At 43.3% G+C, this 20,068-nt stretch overlaps 1 protein-coding gene across 1 annotated transcript in view; it reads right to left on the reverse strand.

Annotated features, from left to right (window-relative positions):
• The window catches only part of LOC145407057 (uncharacterized), a 110,308-nt gene that overhangs the window by 58,156 nt on the left and 32,084 nt on the right, over positions 1-20,068 (reverse strand). The window contains exon 2 of the mRNA XM_080278080.1: positions 2,132-2,380. Within this exon, the coding sequence (XP_080134206.1) occupies positions 2,132-2,380 (249 nt within the window). The remainder of the gene's footprint in view (positions 1-2,131; positions 2,381-20,068) is intronic.

Genomic DNA, 20,068 nt, shown 5'->3' on the forward strand with positions numbered 1-20,068 from the left:
AAGGTTTTTAATCACTGACAGTTGATGTGATAACTCTAATAAAATGTGACTTCCTTTTAACCTATTGTATAAAATTCATGGTAACATGGTTTTAATTTTTTAATAATGTACAGTATGAGTTAATACTGGAATATTAACTGTATAACCCATTTAGATATCAGACGTGGCACATGCAGCCTAGATAGCCTGTAAAACCCACAGAAGAAGCTGGTTTAAGGTAAAACCTAACCAAAAGCTCTGTTGCTTAGCATGGTGTTAATAGTATCACTTCATTGGTCAGTGGGAAGAGTGATAAAGGACTGGGGTTACTGGGACAGCAAGTTCCCAGTGTTTAAAGAGTTGGGGCTCAACATATGCACAAAGTACACCTCTAAACCCACATCTGGTATGGAAATACTGAGGGTAGTCTTATACCCAGGTCAGCCTTATACACCGGTAAATAAGGTAAATGAGAACACGATCCATAATTGGCTGGAAGTGGACCAGGGAGACCCCAGGTACCAAACTCTGTCCAACAAGGAAATGGTGGAGTCCGTGACTGCAAGAGGCAACGAGCATGAAGTGGAGGAGGAAGAGGATGACAACGAAGTTGCAGAAATCCTTAGGTTCCGGCATGTATGTGATGCAGTGGACGTCCTTCTCAACTACTGCGTGCATCCTAATCGGCAGCCTCTCTTTGCCAATGCCATGGACACTTACCTGCAACAGGGCCATGAGAATATGATAAAGCTGCTGTCAAAAAAGATCTCCGGGCAGTCCTCCATCACATCCTTTTTCCATTCCGTGACACCCCACTCCGTCACCACAGCCATCAACCTCCTCGCATCGTCCTCTGTTGTCCCAGCCGTCGACCTCCTCATACTGGTCTCTGTCACCCAAGCCCTCTACTTCTTCACATTGGTGTCATTCACTCCAGCCAGGCACCACCACAGATACTTCTTCACCTCAGCCATGGCACCATCATCAGCCAAAATGACTGCAGTATCTTCACCTGAGGTCTCCCCTCAGTCAGAGGGTTCATTGGAGCTCCATCTGGCTCCCTCTCCCACTCCATCTCCACTACCTACTCCAGTACCCTGGGCTAAGATCAAGCCTGAGGTGGTGCTGCTGGAGTAATCTTTTGGGGAGGCATCCACCACTATACCACATGGGATTATGTGTACTGTCTAGTAAAGTACAGCATTGTATTACAAGGTGTACAACTCTACACTCCATCAATGCCAACAACCGGTGAGTACATATACAATAGTACACTATATACAGCAATGAATTAGTCATGTATCACTACTGTATTGCTTTTATATGTGCTTAGCTTCTATCTTTTACTCATGGTAAAGTTTTTAGGACAGAGGGTCAGGAAAGACAGAATCACAACATCCGGGGTTTCACATTATTCATCATAGGGTTTGGCTGAATTACAATGGGTAATTGAAAGTTTACTGTATACATATAAGAAGGTACCCAAGGTTGGGGGTTTAGGTGTAGTAATACTGTAGTTATTGATACCATGAATCTGGGTGATGTCCACTTTACTCATGCTACTACCAAGTAATGAATGAATGTGTGTGTGACCAATTCAACTGGGCAGAAATGTGGTTAGTTTCTCCTTCTATCATGTTTTTTCTTGTTCTCTGAATCCTACCTCACCCCACACAGTGAGAAAAGAGGTCTGGATATTGATGGTTTTACTAAACATAGGGCTGGACTCTCAGACAGATGGGCTTTATTAAGACTATCTAACCCCTACACTTCAGGAAGCCTGCCTTAAATTTAATAAATTTCAGGAAACAGTAAGAAAAATATTTATGTCATTGGGCTGAAGGGTTGAGTTCCTTTCATGGATCCTAGTCACTCCATTTTAGGGCTGATGGTAGGTGTACAGCTAGGATAACAAAAGTACAAACACAGAATGAGATACAGGTAGGCAAAGAGCCACATACAGGGATGAAATCCATAAACTTGCAGGCCAAGGATGGAACAGGCTACCAGTAATAACACTGGTCACAGACATGAGAGTTAAGATAGGCCTTTATTCTGACATCGGGGATGATGAAGATGACAACAGTGATGATGAATCATAGAGATACTCTATTAGTGTATTCTCTCCTCTAAGCCAGCTAGGTCTACAAACCAGTTTAACGTGTATCGGTGGTTGTCCATGCGGGTCCACTTCATGTTTGTGTCATTGATGATCTCAACGGCAATACCCATCCTTAGGTCTGGTTCCTCACCATCTAGCACAGTCTCCACCTCCACCATAACCTCTGGCTGTGTATGGTATTGGTCCAATTCCTCAGGCTTATGGAGTTTATTTTTAACACCGTCTAGGGTGACCACATACAGGCTCCGCACATTCCTCTCGTTCGGTAGTCTCATCATCCTGCAAGAATACAACATACAGGTGGTCTCCTACTTAAATATAGGTTAGGTTTGTCAAACCACAGTGTAAAATAGAATGGAACTAAATGTTAACCATATATAATGATGCTAACAGGTTAAAAAAAAAAAAAAAGTTAAAGAAAATAAAGAAGAAACAAAATGAAGTATTTCTGTATGTCTATCTATCTATCTATTTCCAGATGCCTTAATCTCTTATATGGGATGGCCACAAACAAATCAATTCCACGTCACCCTGTCCCCCGCCATTTCACTGCCCTGCTCCCAATTCACACACCCCTATCTCATATACCTCTCCACTCTATCCCTCCATCTCATCCTTGGCCTTCTCCTCCCTCTCTCCCCCTCCACCTCACTCACATACACTCTCCTCATCAGTCTCTCACTCTCCATTCTCTCCACATGGCTAAACCACCTCAATGTGTTTCTCCTAACATGGGGTGCCCATCATCCACCCACTTAGTGTGGTAGTACTCTATTTTTAGGGCAGCTCTACATCGAGTGGCAAGCCAAATGATTTCCTGTAAACCAGGAAATCATTTAAGATGTTGGGTGGTAACCTTATAACCAACTGACACGTGTTCCCTACGAGACAGCAAGTGGGTTGGCGGAGGGTTAGTGCCCCTCCCCGGAAAACAACTAACTAAAAATATGAACAAGATTTCTATATGTAATTTTTAAATATTATGTTAAGTTTCTTTTATGCAAAATGAACATACCTAAAACTTTGGTAGGCTGATGACAATATTTTCAAACTTCAAAAAGCTCCAGTTAGAAGGCTGATGATATTTTTGTCATCCCCTTCAAATACTGTATTAGCCAAACATACAACTGTCAATCAATTTTTGTGGCCAAGGTCTAAAATACACACTGTTTCCTTTTCATTCTCCCTAAGCTAGGCAGGATTGTGTGGGACAACAACAGGCCTCCCCACATGTATCTTACAAGGTTTCATCCAGGATGGACACAAATTATTATGCTGTAATTCTGAGGCTCATAGGTATATTATTGTTAAAGAGTCATTCTTTTTAATGCTTAATATTGCAAACCAACGTTTCTAAGCAAGAAAATAAAGTCAAGACTTCAAGAACTGAAAAAAAAATGCAAATAATGACAAGCAGCGCCTGGCCAGGGCAGAAAGCCTGGCCACCTTGGGATACATAACCATCTTGACTGTCTGGACCCTTAAAGTCCATAGGAGTAAAATTCCATCAATCCATGAATGTATTTTTTTTTTAGCTTATTCTCATTACTACCAGAGGATATTACAGTACTCAGCTTAGGAGAGCACCCTAGTAACTGTCGTTGCTTAACCCTGACCTGCCTGGCCAAGCAGACCCATCAACTGCATTAAGCTACTGTCCCTATGGGGCTATCCCATAGGTTCTTTACACTACTGATTGTGTGTCTGTATTTTAGCGTGGTATGTGTCATGCAGTGCTACATTACATGTGCCAAGCTGTGTGGGCCTATTCTACAGACAGGGGACATGATACTTGTGATTCCACCTTGCCTCAATCTAACCTGGTAACTGAGGAAGGCTGGATGATGTCCTGATGTAATCCTAAGTAGGTGCACTTGGTCAGCCCTATTTAAGGATACCTCTGATATGTGCATATCAGGAAGAGGGTATGTATTACAGTGTTCTGATCAAGGTGCTGTACTGCCCTATACATGAAATGAGTATGTAGGTGTTTCTTTATTGCTTGTAATGAAATGTCTGGAGGTGATGTTGCTGAAAAGGGTCTGGTAATGTTTGTGTGGTGACTGTTTTATGTGCCTAGTTATTTTGTGAGGCTCTGTCATGTAATGACAATGATGCTACGTGTTAGCAAAGGCTGTCATGTAAAACTGTGTGCCTCATATTATAATACATGTATTCTCTAACAGGGAGTACTTTAGTTTCAAAATGTAAGTGGGCAGTAGGAGTAGTACTGGTAATCCAGCAATGATGCCTCTGCAAGATAATGTAGCAGGTGCTAGATGGGATGGGAGCTTATGCCAGAAAGGCATAGGATATAACTAATCTAATGCATGTATATTGTTTATAGAGTAGGAAGAATGTTGCTCTTTGTTGCCCATAATCCATCCCAATCAGTGCCCTGCGAGAGGTGAGTCTGAGGGTGCAACCTCTTGATGTCTTCTATGAAATCCTGAAGGCGAGTCCAGAGTCATGTCATTTGAAGGGTCTTAGTGGAAGACGTGTGTGGCACAGGTACACTGTTAAGTGTGATGCTAGGAGAGTACCTGTGCTCAAGTCTACTGCTGGTGATGAGTGTTGTGATGAATCTGGCTGGAGTACAGTAACTGTCAGCCAGTTCTCCTCAACTCATTCCTGAAATATGTTGTGGTAGTCTCGTTGCAGTGGGCAAGCTGCTTTTGCAATGTGGTATAAGGTTGTTATGGTAATGTTAATTGCAAGTGAGGCAATCCAATATAATACCATTATATCGGGAATCGAACCCACGACCCTCAGGTGAGAGCCAGGCAGCAGTCCGCTACGCCACAATCACATGAAAGTAATCTCACATTGTCATAATCTTGTAACCAATGTCCCTCCGCCCCCATTGTGGGCCTGAAGAGGGTGAGATAACCCCTAGGCACACAGGCAAGTACAGTGCTTGTCAGAAGTATCGAGCGCCCTGCGTCCCTCCTACGAAACAAACCTTTCAACATTGGAAAAGCAAGTAAATAATGCATTTTATTTACCTTTAGTGCTTCATAGGGTATCCTTTACGTTTCTTCACGGACCTGAGACGTTTTGGAAGTGAAAGGGCGAGGTTCCTGAGGTGCTGGAAGGGTATTTTGTCCCAGGAGTCACGAATGGCGGCTTCCAGCTTAGGCAGAGAGCTCACATCCTTCCCTTGGAGATTCTTCTTTACGAGGTACCAGAGGTTTTCAATCGGGTTGAGGTCTGGGCTACTTCCTGGCCAGTCTTTCATGAATGATACCTCGCAGTCACGAAGCCAATTGGTGACTGATTTGCCCTTGTGAGCAGGTGCACCGTCCTGCTGAAACTGTGAACTCGAAGGAGTCTGGTAAATGATCACACAGAAGCTCCAGGTAAACATCCTGATTCACTCTAATGTTCTTGGGAAGCACAACAAGCTTCCCCAAACCTTGACCAGAGAAACAACCCCATACCATGAGTGAATCAGGATGTTTTACTGTGCTTTCTACATACCGTGGGTCAAGTGGGTCACTACCTTTGCGCCGGTACACACGTGCTCCTCTGTTACAGGTGACATTAAACGTTGCCTCATCAGACCAAAACACTGACAACCATTGCTCCTCACCCCAATTAAGGTATTTGTTAGCAAAGGCAAGCCTACGAAGTCGCTGGCTGTTAGAGAGAAGAGGCTTTTTCACAGGCCTGTGATTTGTGTAACCAAGTTCATGGACCCTACGAGACACTGTTCTCACAGACACCTCACCAAACACTTCCGGGTTGCTCTCCTTTATTTTCCTTGCACTCACACGAGGATTAAACTCCACTGCACGTTTTAAAACATTAACAGACCTTGGGGAAGTTTTCCTAGGCCTACCAGACCGCGGTTTCTTTGTGGGAACCTCACCACTGTTTTCCACTCGAAACCGCGCGCACCACCTACGCACTGTCGATTGAGCCACACCAACCAATTCACTAATTTCCTTTGTCTGGTGGCCTGCCTCCTTTAGAGCAATGATCTGGGATATGATTTCACTCGATGGTTCATGGGTAGGTGCCAGAACAAAGTGGCGAAAGCCAAAACACTGCGGGACGCTCGGTAAAAAAGGGTGCAGAAAGAGAGGGAGACGCGGCGGAGTTCCCCTCTCTCAGGCATCCCGTGGGCAACTGAGGCAGGAACCAACCAGTGCGTCGGAAGGCCTCAGGCTACCGTGACGTCACGCTAGCACCGCAAACTTGTGGCTCAATTTTTACTACCAAAAATGGGTGATTCTTTTTTGGCCATAAGTATTGCGCGCTCGGTGGTAGGCGCTCGATAATTTTGACGAGCACTGTAGATGCTTTTAATCTGTCACAAGTGCTATCCTGGGTTTAATTCCCGACATAATGGTAATATATTCGACGATTTTTCCTGCGTAAAGTACAAGTTTCTCTCTTCATGTGAGGCAAGGTTGGGGGTGTGATTATCTATCTATCTATCTATTGCCCAACGCTTTAATCCCGTAAGGGGTGGCCACAAACAAATTGCTTCCATGTCGCTCTGTCCCCCACCATTTCACTGCCCTGCTCCCAGCTCACATCCCACTCTCTCATAGCCTGCACCTCTCCACTCCATCCCTCCATCTCATCCTCGGTCACCCCCTCCCTCTACCCCCCTTCACTTCACTCACATATATTCTCCTCGTCAGTATCTTGCTCTCCATCCCCTCCACATGGCCAAACCTCCTCAATGTGTTTCTCCTAATGCTTCCTATCACATCCAAATCCACACCAAAATGCTCCTTCACTCCCTCATTTGTCAGTCTGTTTCTCCATGTGACTCCACATGCTCCTCTCAAATATCCCATTTCCGATGCTCTCACCTTTGACTTGTGTCCCTCCAACAAGATCCAAGCTCCACTTCCATACGTTAGAGTTGGTATCACAATACTGTCATGCAGTAACATTTTCACTTCCATGTCCACTTCCCTGTTTCTTATCACTGCTTTCAAAGAACCAGCAACCTCTCTTCCCTCTTGTACCCTTTCAAGCGCTTCATCCTCTAAACCAGTGGTTCCCAAACTGGGGGCCATATATCAGAATGTAGGGGGCCATAACCTGAACCGAAGGAGTTTAGCAAGTAGGTAGTCAGTGGAGAGAACTTACACTGAGTGGAATGGGGATTCAAATGAAGGAAAATTGAACCTGGCATGAATGTTCAGAAGCAAATGGTCTGGGAGGAGGTGGGTGTGTCACAATTGAAGGCCATGGTTGTGGCAGATAATTATGACTCACTATGATAGCATATCATTTCAGAATTATAAAGTTATCAGATTTGTAAGATTCAAAGATCAGATCAAATTGCGTGGGATTAATACACTTTTTCAATCAAGTGAATTTTTTTTTATTGCTGAATCAGCTTTTCACAATATTGCAATTTTTAATTACTCTAAGTATGGATTTTTTAAATGTGCATTTTATTATTCCTTTAGTACCATTTCAATAATTATATATATATAAGATTCAGCTAAGACAAAATACACATTTCTTTATTAATACTTAACAAAAGAGAAAATAACAAATGGAATCAATAAAATTACAGGATTTGCTAGAGTGATTTTTTTATGGACATGATGAGTGTAGGACTGTAGTGTAGACAGTCACTGTAGTCATGGGTTATGGTTGGGGAAGGGGGGCCATGGACAAGGATCATGTATGAAAAGTGGGTAACGACCAGAAAAAGTTTGGGAACCACTGCTCTAAACTTTCATCCTTACTCATCACATTACCCATGTACTTACACCCACTCACACTTTCCATTTCCTCATCATCCAGCCTCACTGTACATTCAGTGACTTCATTTCTCTTGAAGACCATAACTTTACTCTTCCTTACATTCACCTTTAGATTCCGTTTCTTACAAACTTTCCCAACTTTGTTCACCAAGTCTTGCAGCTCCCCTTCATCTTCACTTAATAACACTGTACAGGAAGTTTCCAAATGCTGCCTTCTCTCATTAAGGCTGCTTCAAGATCCACTGCCCTCCCTTGTATCTCTTTTATAACTCCATCCATATACAAACTGAACAACCATGGAGACATGACACATCCCTGTTTCAACCCAACCTTCAAAAAGAAAAAATCCCTCAGTTCACTGTTCACACACACTGCAGCCTTAGCACCCTCATACATACTCTTCACAGCATTCAACAACTTCCCATTTACTCCATATACTCTTAATACTTTCCACAATCCTTGTCTATATACCCTGTCATATGTTTTCTCCAAATCCATGAAAGACACATGCAACTTCTTTCCCTTCTCTAGAAACTTTTTCACTAATGACCTAAGAATGAATATCTGATCTGCACAACCTCGTCCCTTCCTAAAACCTCCCTGTTCTTCTCCAACTAATTCCTCTGTTATTTCCTAAACTCTGTCAATAAGTATCCTACCATATACTTTTCCGATTACACTAAGAAGACAAATGCCCCTATGGTTACCACACACTTCTTTTTCCCCTTTTCCTTTGTACAGAGGACTAATTATACCTCCCTTCCAATCCTCCAGAACTTTACCTTCCTCCCAGGCCAATCAGAGCATCTTCCACATTCATTCTACTACTATCTCTCCCCCCTGCTTCATCATTTCACCACACACTTCATCAATTCCTTGGGCTTTCCCCATTTTTTACTTTCTTCATTGCTTCCACAACTTCCATCCTACTGATTTCTTCCTCTCTTCTCACATCACTCTTCTCCCGGTCACTCCCCTGCCACTTATACTCGCATTACTTTCATTCTCTATGTTCAACACTTCCTTAACCCATCCAGTCCGGGTGTCACGTTTACATGTCCTCCTGGGGCCAGCCGGGTGACATGTATACATAATCTATTGTTTTGTGGCATTGTTTGAATATTCTGCAGGTTATTTCCACCACATGCAGCCACTGGCAACCCTCCTGCACACATCTAAGTCATGTTCCAGTCACCTGCATACCTTTGTTATGGATAGACCTAAGCAAAAAGTTTTCCCTGTGTCTGGATCCTTGGCTGAGTGCCTGCAGCTGCCGATTTCAACACCAATGAAGGCCAAAGGCAAGAAAAGATAAGGCCTTAGTGATAGTGCGATAGGGAGAGAACTCGAGGTGACATTATCGCCAATTGAGAGTGGAGAAAGTGACTTTTCCTCTCAGGCAAGTGATCGCTATAACAAGCGTTGATACAGTAAACCCTCATTATCCGATGGGGTTCTGTTCCTGAAAACCCCATCGTAAAGCAATCCATCGTATAGCAATCCCATTATAACATGGAGTCAATGGGGATACGTTCCCAGACGTGCCTAAACTCTCACATACACACACCTTAGCACTCACATACATGAAACATCCTTATGTTTAAACATTTAAAGTAACACATTAATAGTGAATAAAGAGAAAAAAGCATGAAAACTACAGTATACAGTAGATCTTACCTTTACTGAAGCAAGCAACGGTTGTTTATGTGGTTCCTAGACAATTCGCCATGAAGTCAACAATTCGTCGTCATAATATGGACGTTCCCCGTCAGGACAATTCCCCATCATTCTATAAACATACTTATTACTGACTAACTGATACTTTAATAACTAATTCTCAGGGGGATCTATCAAAGTCTATTTTCATTCAGTAGCATTGGCTTTGGATATCATTTGTAAGTTGCACTTTTAGACAATATTTAACTTGTTTCTACCTTGCTGTAGTTGACTTTGAATTATGTTCTAGCATCACCCACAGCTGTTTTCATTAATTTCCATTGGTACTACAACATCCTGGGTATATTTTAAAACGACTTTGAAGAGGTACAAGTACAGTACTAAAAAACTAGTGTACTTCCTAAATAAACTGATATGAAAATAAACGACGTGGAATCATCCTGACAACGAAAAGTCCCGATGGCGAATTGTCTTGTTATTGTTGTGATGGTGAATTGACTTGATGGCGAAATATCCCGAAACATTTATATAGACGTAACATGAAGATTATTTGTATAATTCCAAAGTATGTCGATCGTTCACTTAAGGTAATTAGGCATTTATATAAATGCCAATGTCTCGTATGTAGCCTTATGCTAAGATGAAGGATCGATCATAAATCAGCTGATTCATGTTTCAATATATTATTATTTTTCATTTAATGCCCATGATTTGATGCCATATTTTACATTTACTATATAAACAATAAACCACCATCACTTTTATAACTTACATAATTAAAAAACTAGTGTACTTGCTAAATAAACTGATACATAAATAAATGATGGGGAATCGTCCTGACGGCGAATTGTCCCTACTCGGCCTCACAGTCACAGGGACTCACAGCCCTCACTCATCAATGTCAGAACTGCCTGGCTGGGCAGGGCTAGCTAATGAGGCTGGACCAGTGGACAAGTGTGTGTGGTCTAATGCCGACAATGTGAGGACGTTTTTGTTGCGTTTGCACATTCGCTGTTCACTGAGCCGCAGATGATCCATCGTTGTTGCAAATCGTTCCCATTGTATAGTGGGCATAGGGTACTAAAATTTTGACACTGTATAAGCGAAATATCGTACAATGAGGCATTGTATAATGAGGGTTTACTGTATTTATGCATCATGTGAGGAGGATGTGACTCCACTGTGCGCCCATCATTTCTCCCAATACGTTCATCTGCTATATCCAATGATGGGAATGGTTCAGAGGGTATTGACGATCCTGGAGAGGGGGATATTGGCAAGGATAATAGTCCATGAGCCAGACCAGAATTTGGTACCACCTGGCAGGGGAAAACCTACCAATGTTTTCTTGAAAGCCCTCTACCTATAGATAATCAAACCACATGATAGATATTTCTAACTCACAGCTTAGTGTCAATAATCACACTTTTACCCTTTTCGGAGGGTACATTTTTCCATATTTTCGCGTTTTTCTCCAAAAATATGCATCGTACTGGTAGAAGGTAAGGACTAAAAAAAAATAGGAAATTAAATTCTGCAAAAGTTTGTTTCTATACATATTTGCTCTAAAACTTATAGTTTTTGCGCAAACGAGCCCGGAAGTGGAACAAGCATTTCTCAAAAAACTTGAAAAAATCAACTTTGCACTCACATTTCCTCCAGTATCTCCTAAACTACTAATTTCCTGGTAAAATGTTATAGAATTGATCTCTTAGAGTGAAGATTTCTCTTTCTTTTGGTATCTTTCAATAAACATAAAGAAAGAAGGTAGACTCAAATGCTATTTTTTTTTCCATCGCTCAAAAACTTTAACCCCTAAAACGCGGATCGTCGCGTTTGCGACGCTTGGCCAACAGGGCAGGACGGCGGGTCGTCGCGTTTGCGATTTCAGTAAATTTTGAATAACCGCGGGCAAGCAGGCTCCAGCTGGTATTGTCTATCAGTACCACCACCCTCTAGCTACAACTAGCATACTTTACCTTTGTACTACTGACCTCAGTTGTTGCCAAATATCGCGTTTTCCTCCCGTCCCCCCCCCACCACGGCCCGGCCAGCCTGGCTGTGATACATGGCAGCGCTCTGAGTGCTCAGAACTGTAAATCTGCGATCTCCTCTCACAAGCAGTTTATGCTACTAGGAAACGCTTGTTTCCCCAGTTGTAACACTAGCTTTTTTTCTCATGGTTTGCCTCTGTTTAGCATCAGTTTACTGCAGGCTTTCAAAGTGAGATTATGGCGAGTTCTAGCTCTTCCCAGTCAGTGCAAGCGGCCGACAGGAACGAGAATAAAGTGGCGGACGTAAGGTAGAATAAAAAGCGTGCCGTGGTGATCTTTTGGGAAGTAATATGATTGAAAATAATGTAGTATACATGTTTTTAGCTGTGAAAATGGAAATGTTTGTTGAGTGACGGGAAGACTGCCGCCACAGTGCATGTCGGCCGTACGCTCCGTTGATTTTAGCCTTATTTTCAGTGCTTATTGTACAAATACGGATTCCTAACTACCTTTATGTTGTAGTATAAAGTTTACTGTGACAGAATGAGGCTGTGGTAGAGGGGAAACCGGGTTGCTGGAGGTGTGAAAGTGAAGATTTGGTTACCCAACTTTGCAAGTCTCCACAAGTCCTTGGGTAGTCCACGAAGGCTCAACACCTGTCTCTGGAGAAAGCTGAATGTAAGTACTATCTGCCATACCAAGTATAATGTTCTAGGGTTAATCTCTGATTTTTGGCGAATATTTTCCTACAGGTACTCAGACCGCGATACAACCCCGCCACTCGGGGGAGAACGACTGTACACAGCCGCGTTCTAGGGGTTAATATGCAAAAGAAAATACACATGCACAAGCTTGTGTAGATGCTAGTTATGCATGCAGAGCATGTTTATGGTGCAAAATGTGATACAGCATGATGGGGTAAGAAAAGGACAAAACCATACACTTTCATTTGCGCAATTTTTTGTTCTTGTATATACTGGACATGTGGAGAGAATGGAGAATGAAAGACTGACTAAGAGGGTGTATGTAGGTGAGGTGGAGGGAGGGAGAGGGAGGGGTAGACCGAGGATGAGGTGAAGGGATGGAGTTGAGAGGTATATGAGGGAGGGGGGGCTAAGTTGGGGGGAGGGTAGTCAAATGGTGGGTGACAGAGTGACTTGGAGGCGTTTTGTCTGCGGCCACCCTTTGCAGGATTAGGGCGTCGGGCTATAGATAGATAAATAGAGATATTCTCTATAACCAGTCAATTATAATTATTATCTAATAGTAAAAGGAACATAAGCAGGATTTAAGCCCAGGACGTATTACAAATTTAATATCAATATTTTTTAGTGATTTTTCTCTCCCGAAGGGGTGAAAAAAAAAATACTGGGGTAAGATAAAAAAAACATCATTTATTTGGTGAAAAACCAACTTTGAAATAAACATCTGCACATATATGTGGATTGACTGAAACTAAATGGAAAGGTGAAAGGGTGAGAGAATGGGAATATGGTTCAGGTATATGTGCGGGAGTCAGTGAGAATGAGAGGGCAAGAGAGGGAGTATGTCTGATGATAAGCAAGAAGTGGAAGGAGAATATAAGAGAGTATGGAACAGTGGGTGCAAGGATTGTATGGGTGAGGATGAAAGTAGGTATACAAGCGTGGGCGATTGTATGTGTGTATGCACCGACAGAGGATCGAGTGGCAAGAGTGAAAGATGAGTTTTGGGCGAGTGTAGAAGCGTGTATGGAAAAGTTTAAGAGGAGCGAGAGAGTGCTGTTGATTGGAGACATGAATGGCAAAGTTGGGAATGTACGAGTGGATGGAGTGGTTGGTCAGTGGGGTGTGCCAGCTGATGTAGATGGGAATGGAAGTGCTTTGGTGGACATCTGTGCTTGTAAGGGATTGGCAATAGCCAACACCTACTTTCGGTATAAGATGATCCACCGGTATACATGGAGAGTAATGAGGAGGATGGATGGTGAACTTGTTGAACGAAAGGCAATGATAGACTACGTGTGTGTGGATGAGCGAATGAGAAGACAAGTGTTGGATGCAAGAGTGTGGAGAGGGTGGGGGAATGGAGTCTCGGACCATCACTTAGTGATGGCCAAGGTAGAGCTGCAAAGAAAGTGGCTGAGGAGACGAAGGGGAAGACAGGAGGAAGCAACTCCTGTGAGAAGAGTGGAGAAATTGCAAGATAGTGAGAAAATGACAGAGTATAAGAGCATAGTGGAAGAAAGACTGGGAAGGTATGAGCTAGAGCAGATGGAAGGGGTGGAAAACGTATGTAAGATATCCACGGAGGAGATAGGCGCAGCGTGTGAGGCGGTTTGTGGAGTGAGGAGGAGATGCAAGGGTGTGCAAGGGACAGCATGGTGGAATGATGAGGTGAAACGAGCTGTGGAACAAAAGAAGAAGGCATATAGTGAATGGTTAGCGAGTAGAGGTAGGGGAGAAGATGAGAGAGAGAAGAGAGAGGTATATGTGAGCAGGAGAAGGGAGGTTAAGAGACTGGTGAAGGAGAGTAAGAAGAAAGTGGATGAAGAGTTTGGGAGGAATCTGAGTGTGAAATGGAGGGAGAGTAAGAAATTGTTTTGGAAGGAGGTAAAGAAAGTAAGGCAGTGTGAAAGGGGAAATAGTAGGGGAGTGAAAGATAGGAATAATAGATTGTTGGTGGAGAAGAGAGAGAAACTGAAGAGATGGAAGGAGCACTTTGAGGATTTGTTGAATGTGGAGAGTGAGAACAGTGTGAGTATAAGTGGTTGGGGAATGGCTGTGAGAAGAAGAGATGAGAGGAGGGAGGAAGAGATCAGTAGGGCGGAGGTCGTGGAAGCGATGAAGAATATTAAGTTGGGAAAGGCCCCAGGTATTGATGGAGTGTGTGGTGAAATGCTTAGGTATGGGGGTGAGATTGTTGTGGAGTGGATATGGAAGTTATGTAGATTGGCTTGGGAAGAGGGAAGGGTTCCAGAGGACTGGAAATCAGGTATAATTGTTCCTTTATACAAAAGAAAAGGAGAGAGAGAAGTATGTGGTAACCATAGGGGTATTTGCCTGCTTAGTGTGACTGGTAAAATATATGGTAGAATACTCATTGATAGGGTTAGGCATATGACAGAGGAGCTAGTTGGAGAAGGACAAGGGGGATTTAGGAAGGGAAAAGGGTGTGTAGATCAGATATTTGTTCTAAGATGTTTAGTGGAGAAATATCTAGAGAAGGGAAGGAAAGTGTATGCTGCCTTCATGGACTTGGAGAAAGCTTATGATAGAATAGTTAGGCAAGGTATGTGGAAGGTATTAAGAATATATGGAGTGGAGGGGAAATTGTTGAGTGCTGTGAAGAGTATGTATGAGGGAGCTAGGGCTACGGTGCGAATGGATGGTGAGCTGAGTGAGTTCTTTGATCTCAAGGTGGGACTGAAACAGGGTTGTGTGATGTCTCCATGGCTGTTTAACATATACATGGATGGGGTTGTAAAGGAGGTGCAGGGTAGGGCAGTGGATGTGGGGGTGGCTCTAATGAATGAGGGTGAGATTTGGAAGCTTCCGGTGTTGCTGTCTGCTGATGATACAGTGCTGTTGGGTGAAGATGAATGGGAGTTGCAAGGTTTGGTGAATGAATTTGGGACAGTGTGTAGGAGGAGGAATCTGAAAGTTAATGTAAACAAAAGTAAAGTTATGGTGTTTGAGGGGAATGAAGTCACAGAGTGTGCAGTGAGGTTGGATGGTGAGGATATGGAGAATGTGAGTGCATTCAAGTACTTGGGTAGTGTGATGAGTAAGGATGGAACTTTGGGGGATGAAGTGCGTGAAAGGATACAGGAGGGAAGGAAGGTTGTTGGTACACTGAGAGCAGTGATGAGAAATAGGGAGGTGAGTATGGAAGTTAAGAAGTCACTGCATGATAGTATTGTGATCCCTACCCTGACGTATGGAAGCGAGGCATGGACCTTACAAGAGGGGAACAAGTCAAGAGTGAGAGCAGTGGAAATGAGTTACTTGAGAGGAGCATGTGGAGTGACGTGGAGGGACAGGTTGACGAATGAAGAAGTGAAGGAACGCTGTGGGGTGGATGTGGATGTGGTTGAGAAGATTAGGAGAAATACACTGAGGTGGTTTGGACATGTGGAGAGAATGGAGAATGAAAGACTGACTAAGAGGGTGTATGTGGGTGAGGTGGGAGGAGGGAGAGGGAGAGGTAGACCAAGGATGAGGTGGAGGGATGGAGTTGAGAGGTATATGAGGGAGGGTAGTCAAATGGTGGGTGACAGAGCGACTTGGAGGCGTTTTGTCTGCGGCCACCCTTTGCGGGATTAGGGCATCGGGCTATAGATAGATAGATAGATAGACATTTTTTTTTACAAAATATTGAATACATGTTTATATTTTACCTCAGACATAAAAAAATGATAAGGTGAATTTAATTGAAGAAAATCTTATTCCTTACACATGTGTGCATTTTATTCCTTACACAGGTGTGCTTTTTATTCCTCCCACTTGCATTCACTCCCACTTCCCTTCTACCTCTATTCACTCTCACTTCCCTTCTACCTCTATTCACTCCCACTTCCCTTCTACCTCTATTCACTCCCACTTCCCTTCTACCTCTATTCACTCCCACTTCCCTTCTACCTCTATTCACTCTCACTTCCCTTCTACCTCTATTCACTCCCACTTCCCTACTACCTCCACTCACTCCCACTTCCCTTCTACCTCCACTCACTGGCACTTCCCTTCTACCTCCACTCACTCGCACTTCCCTTCTACCTCCAGTCACTCGCACTTCCCTTCTAACTCCACTCACTGGCACTTCCCTTCTAACTCCACTCACTGGCACTTCCCTTCTAACTCCACTCACTGGCACTTCCCTTCTAACTCCACTCACTGGCACTTCCCTTCTACCTCCACTCACTGGCACTTCCCTTCTAACTCCACTCACTCGCACTTCCCTTCTACATCCACTCACTCGCACTTCCCTTCTACCTCCACTCACTCGCACTTCCCTTCTACTTCCACTCACTGGCACTTCCCTTCTAACTCCACTCACTCGCACTTCCCTTCTAACTCCACTCACTCGCACTTCCCTTCTACCTCCACTCACTCGCACTTCCCTTCTAACTCCACTCACTCTCACTTCCCTTCTACAACCACTCACTGGCACTTCCCTCTCACCGCCTTTCACAATCACCCCAACATTCAAATCATCTTATGTTTCTGGCAGTTATAATGGGATTCTAAGGGAGTGTTAGTGGTAGTCGTCCTGATCAGTACGACTTGAGCAGCTACTCTGCCCCTAGTGTCACCCTGGACCACTCCATCAGGAGCCATTCCCTCTCATGTATTCCATGGCGGTGACATGCCTAGCTGACAGGTCAGCAAAGGTCAGACACTGACACCACACAAACAACCAACACCCCCACGCTACCACTCCCCTCCTGTACAATACCCCCCCCCCAGGGTACCACACTATACTGCTAACCTTGTGATAACAATAATATTGATTACAAAATGGGGCAATAAAAACTCAATTTGGGGCAAGAAATGCTCACATTTGGGTTAAAAATTATCATGTATGGGGTGACAAAAAACCAGTGAATCTGATTTTTTTCTTACTCCATCCAAGCACATCCCAATGGGGTAACAAAAAATTCCCCCTATCCCCCAAGGGAGGGGTATGGAGGGGTACGACAATACATGAGGGCAAGGGGGGTGGGGTGATCCTTTATTACCCCATACTGAGTGTGACAAAGTTATTGGGGGAAGAAAAAATCAAAGTTCTTACAAGGTATTAGAAAGTTTTGGTGAATTTTTTTTGGCCTTTTTTTTTTGGGGGGGGGGGTAAAAAGGACCCTGTGCATATATATATATGTAAGTTAAACTTAATAACATGCAAATAATGTATGTTGTATAAAGGTAAGCTAGCTATAGATAGCATCAAGATATTAACTGCTTGGAGAGATAAGTAATAAGGGGGTGATTTGTTCTTACCCCATTACCCCCCATATTTTTTTCTTACCCCATTTTACCATAATGAGGTATTGCAGTGAATCTGTTTTCTTTCTTGTAGTCTACCCTATCCATGCATCCCCCAAGCTCTCTGCATGCACAGTACAGTATAATATTTTCAGAACGGACCACCCCAAATGAATTCTGAAGAGTATGTTTATGATGTAATAATGGTGGTTGTATTTCGCGCATTGCAGGATACCCTTTCCATTCGTAACTCAAGATACTGAAGAAGATATTGATGGTCTGATTCTGTGGCTATGATTTCTGTTAGGTGATATTAATTAAGTGTGGAATATGGTATGATATTTATTAAAGTGTCAGGTCATTATTGTTGAACTGTATTTTCAGTCTTCATATGAATCGGTCAGAATCCTCATCACTTTCACAAAAAATCAGCTCAATTTCCTCCTCCTCATCCTCACCTGCTTGATTGGCGCATGCCAGTTTACAGAGATATGTGCACTTCAGTTTATTTTGAATACACGTACATGTCTCCTCCACACACTCCCTTTGCATTTGGGTCTATCTTCTTTCTTTGTCTATTGTGCACACTGTTGGTAATCAGAGGAAAACAAGGATACTAAAAGAAAGAAAAATCTTCACTCTAAAAGATCAATTCTATAACATTTTACCGAGAAATTAGTAGTTTAGGAGATATTGGAGGAAACAAGAGTGCAAAGTTGATTTTTTCAAGTTTTTCGAGAAATGCGTGTTCCACTTCCGGGCTCGTTTACGCAAAAACTATAAGTTTTAGAGCAAATATGTATAGAAACAAACTTTTGCAGAATTTAATTTCCTATTTTTTTAGTCCTTACTTTTTACCGGTAGGTGGTGGCAACCATCATCCACTCACTTGATGTAGAGCTGCCTACTTCTTCCTTAGCCTTTATCATTCTTTTTCTGTGTGTGCCCTCCTCTCTTCATATTTCTCCCACCTTTCCTGTCACTTCTTATTGCTTTTCTTTCCTTTGCAGGTGGCCTTACATTGGGTGACAAGCCAAATGGTTTCCTGTAAGCCAAGAAACCATTTACTGCGCTGGGTGGTGACCACATAACCAAACCATACGTGCTCCCTACGTGTCAACAAGTGGGTTGGTGGAGGATTAGTGCCCCTCCCCATAAAACAAATAACTCAGAGTCAAATGGCCACCCCTTACGGGATTGTGGCGTCTGGCAATAGATAGATAGATAGATAGACTTTTTACCGGTACGATGCATACTTTTGGAGAAAAACGCAAAATTATGGAAAAATGTCTATCTATCTATTGCCAGACGCCTCAATCCCATTCGGGGTGCCCATAAACAAATCGCCTCCACGTCGCTCTGTCCCCCGCCATTTCACTGCCCCGCTCCCAACTCACACCCCCCTCTCTCATATACCTATCCACTCCATCCCTCCATCTCATCCTCAGCCTCCCCCTCCCTCTTCCCCAATCCACCCCACTCACATACACTCTCTTTGTCAGTCTTTCACCCTCCATCCTCTCCACATGGCCAAACCACCACAGTGTATTCCTCCTAACACTTCCTATCACATCCACATCCACACCACAACGCTCCTTTATATCCTCATTTGTCAGCCTGTCTCTCCATGTGACTCCACAGGCTCCTCTTAAATAACTCATTTCCACTGCTCTCATTCTTCACTTGTGTCCTTCCAGCAACGTCCAAGCGTCACTTCCATACGTTAAAGTTGGTATCACAATACTGTCATGTAGTAACTTTTTCACTTCCATGCTCACTTCCCTGCTTCTTATCACTGCTTTCAAGGAACCAGCAACCTTTCTTCCCTGCTGTACCTTTTCAAGCACTTCACCCTCCAAACCTCCATCCTTACTCATCACACTTCCCAAGTACTTAAACGTATTCACATTTTCCAATTCCTCACCATCCAATCTCGCTGTACATTCATTGACTTCACCTCTCTCAAAGACCATCACTTTACTCTTCCCTACATTCACCTTTAGATTCCATTTCTTACACACTCTCCCGAACTCATCCACCAAGCCTTGCAGCTCCCCTTCGTCTTCACTCAACAACTCAGTATCATCTGCAAACAACAGTACAGGGAGTTTCCAAACACTACCCTCTCTCACCAGGGCCACTCCAACATCCATTACCCTACCTTGTACCTCTTTTATTACCCCATCCATGTACAGATTGGACAGCCATGGAGACATGACACATCCCTGTTTCAACTCAACCTTCAAAGAGAAAAATTCACTCAGTTCACCATCCACACGCACTGCAGCCTTCTCACTATCGTACATACTCTTCACAGCATTCAACAACTTCCCATCTACTCCATATATTCTTAATACTTTCCACAATCCTTGTCTATCCACCCTGTCATATGCTTTCTCCAAATCCATGAAAGCCGCAAACAACTTCTGTCCCTTCTCTAGAATCATTTCCACTAAAGATCTAAGAATGAATATCTGATCTACACAATCTCTTCCCTTCCTAAAGCCTCCCTGTTCTTCTCCAACTAATTCCTCTGTTCTTTCTCTAACTCTGTCAATAAGTATCCCACCATACACTTTTCCTATTATACTAAGAAGA

This window comes from Coenobita brevimanus, chromosome 72 (genome assembly GCF_032717465.1).
Source record: "Coenobita brevimanus isolate Jiangsu-jjx chromosome 72, ASM3271746v2, whole genome shotgun sequence".
In the NCBI taxonomy this organism is placed as follows: domain Eukaryota; kingdom Metazoa; phylum Arthropoda; class Malacostraca; order Decapoda; family Coenobitidae; genus Coenobita; species Coenobita brevimanus.